We start from the raw sequence: 1,691 nt of genomic DNA on the forward strand, positions 1-1,691 counted from the left end.
CCAAACCGCAGCGGAATATGTCACCCAAGCATATTCTCCCCATCCCCACCCAAATCCCCACAACATGAACTTGCCCTTGACTTACGATCAACCTCAACCAGACTGGCGATGAAAAATACGCAAGCCTTGAGACGGGCGTATGGGTTGGGGCTGGTCATTTCATATACGAGAAGGGCGAAGCTCCAATTGTGGAGTACAAAGTTAGCAAGGTTACCTTTAAGTCCTAAAAATCGGGAGAACGTGCTGGGGCGGCGATGAATATCGTTTTGTAGGGGATGTCTTGCCAGCATTTTTTACATATTTATATGTATCAAGCTGGGTGCTACTCCCTCTTTGAGCCTCTTCGGGGGGGTAATTTGGCAAGGAGACTGATTCTATCAACGCTCTGACAGGTGTCGAGATTATGGATATAAAATATATACGGAATAGATAAGCCAAACTGCTGCCGAATCATAGCGAGAAAAAGCGTTTATCTCAATCAGTCTATAATCCCAAAAATCAAATCCATGGGGAAAAAAAATTTCTATCCTTCCCAGAAAGCTCCCAATGACATATCATTCCCAGCCAGCCCCATAATCATATCATAAACGTCGCAAATCATAGAAAATGCATAAAAGGAAGCCCCAGGTTCCACCCATCCACACCTAAGCCAGCAACGGCCTCCTTTCCTGCTCAACAATAGCTACAATCCTCCTCCCCCTCCTCCTCTGCCGACCCCCACCCCGGAACCGAACAGCTCTCCATACCTTCCTTCCAAGCACAACGATAACACACCCCACGAACACCAGCACAAGTGTACCCGACACCGACACCGCACCGGTCATGAACGTGAGGGTGCTGACGTTGCAGCCGAGGGGCGCTGCGCGTAGCTCCCAGCGCTCGCGGGAGCCTAGGGGGCAGATGGAAGGGGAGGTTAGGGGCCCGAGGAGGGGGAAGGGAAAGCGGTTGGGGACGCAGGTTGAAGACTGAGTCGGGGGAGGGTTGATTAGCTTTCTTTTTAATTTGTGTGAATATGTGTGTTCCGGGGGAGCGATTTGAAGGTAGAGGATGATAGAAATACACAAGATGAATGGTAGTGGGTTTGGTAGAAGGATACATGCCCACCTATATATGTATATATATATATATATATGTATATATATAGGAAAACATAAAGCAGATCGACGGTACGGCTTCATATAAACCCAAGAAAGAAATAAAGACATACATCAGGACACCAGCTGCACGCTCTCGAGGCCTCCAGGCATGAGCCGCACCTCTGCTGTTGCCAGCAGAAATGCAACAACGGATTGTCTTTATCTTCCTCGTGGTCATCGCCGCGGTCATTTCCATGTTTTAGGTGATGCCTTCTCAGAAACTCCGGCGACATATCTGAGGCATTAATACGCCTGCTCGGAAGATGGAGTTCAAGTGCTGTCGTCACCTCCGACATAGTGGATGTGCGTCTTGGTAAGTTGCTGTTGAGGATGATTGTTCGTATAATCGACAAATTAGCCCATGGTAAACTATCTTGAGTTCCGGGCCTAGATTTTTGCCTTCCTTGCTCTCTTTCTGCCGAGCCAAGATTTATGTCAAAAGGCCCTTCCGTAGGACATATTGCTCTTTTATTCTTTCGATACTGAGACTGTGCGAAATATCAACAGGTGGACTGTAAACTGTGCATAAGCTCGCTTGGCAGACTAGTTTGCGGG

General features: G+C 48.0%; 1 protein-coding gene across 1 annotated transcript; it reads right to left on the reverse strand.

The window, feature by feature from the left end:
• Positions 1-644: 644 nt before the first annotated feature.
• On the reverse strand, positions 645-1,432 carry HCAG_09098 (predicted protein; the record flags this gene model as incomplete). The annotated part of the gene is made up of 2 exons (XM_001535901.1): positions 645-965; positions 1,208-1,432. 2 exons carry the CDS (start codon positions 1,430-1,432, stop codon positions 645-647), a joined length of 546 nt encoding a protein of 181 aa, XP_001535951.1.
• Between the last annotated feature and the right edge of the window lie 259 nt (positions 1,433-1,691).

Source organism: Histoplasma capsulatum, genomic scaffold (genome assembly GCF_000149585.1).
Source record: "Histoplasma capsulatum NAm1 scaffold_21 genomic scaffold, whole genome shotgun sequence".
Lineage (NCBI taxonomy): Eukaryota > Fungi > Ascomycota > Eurotiomycetes > Onygenales > Ajellomycetaceae > Histoplasma > Histoplasma mississippiense.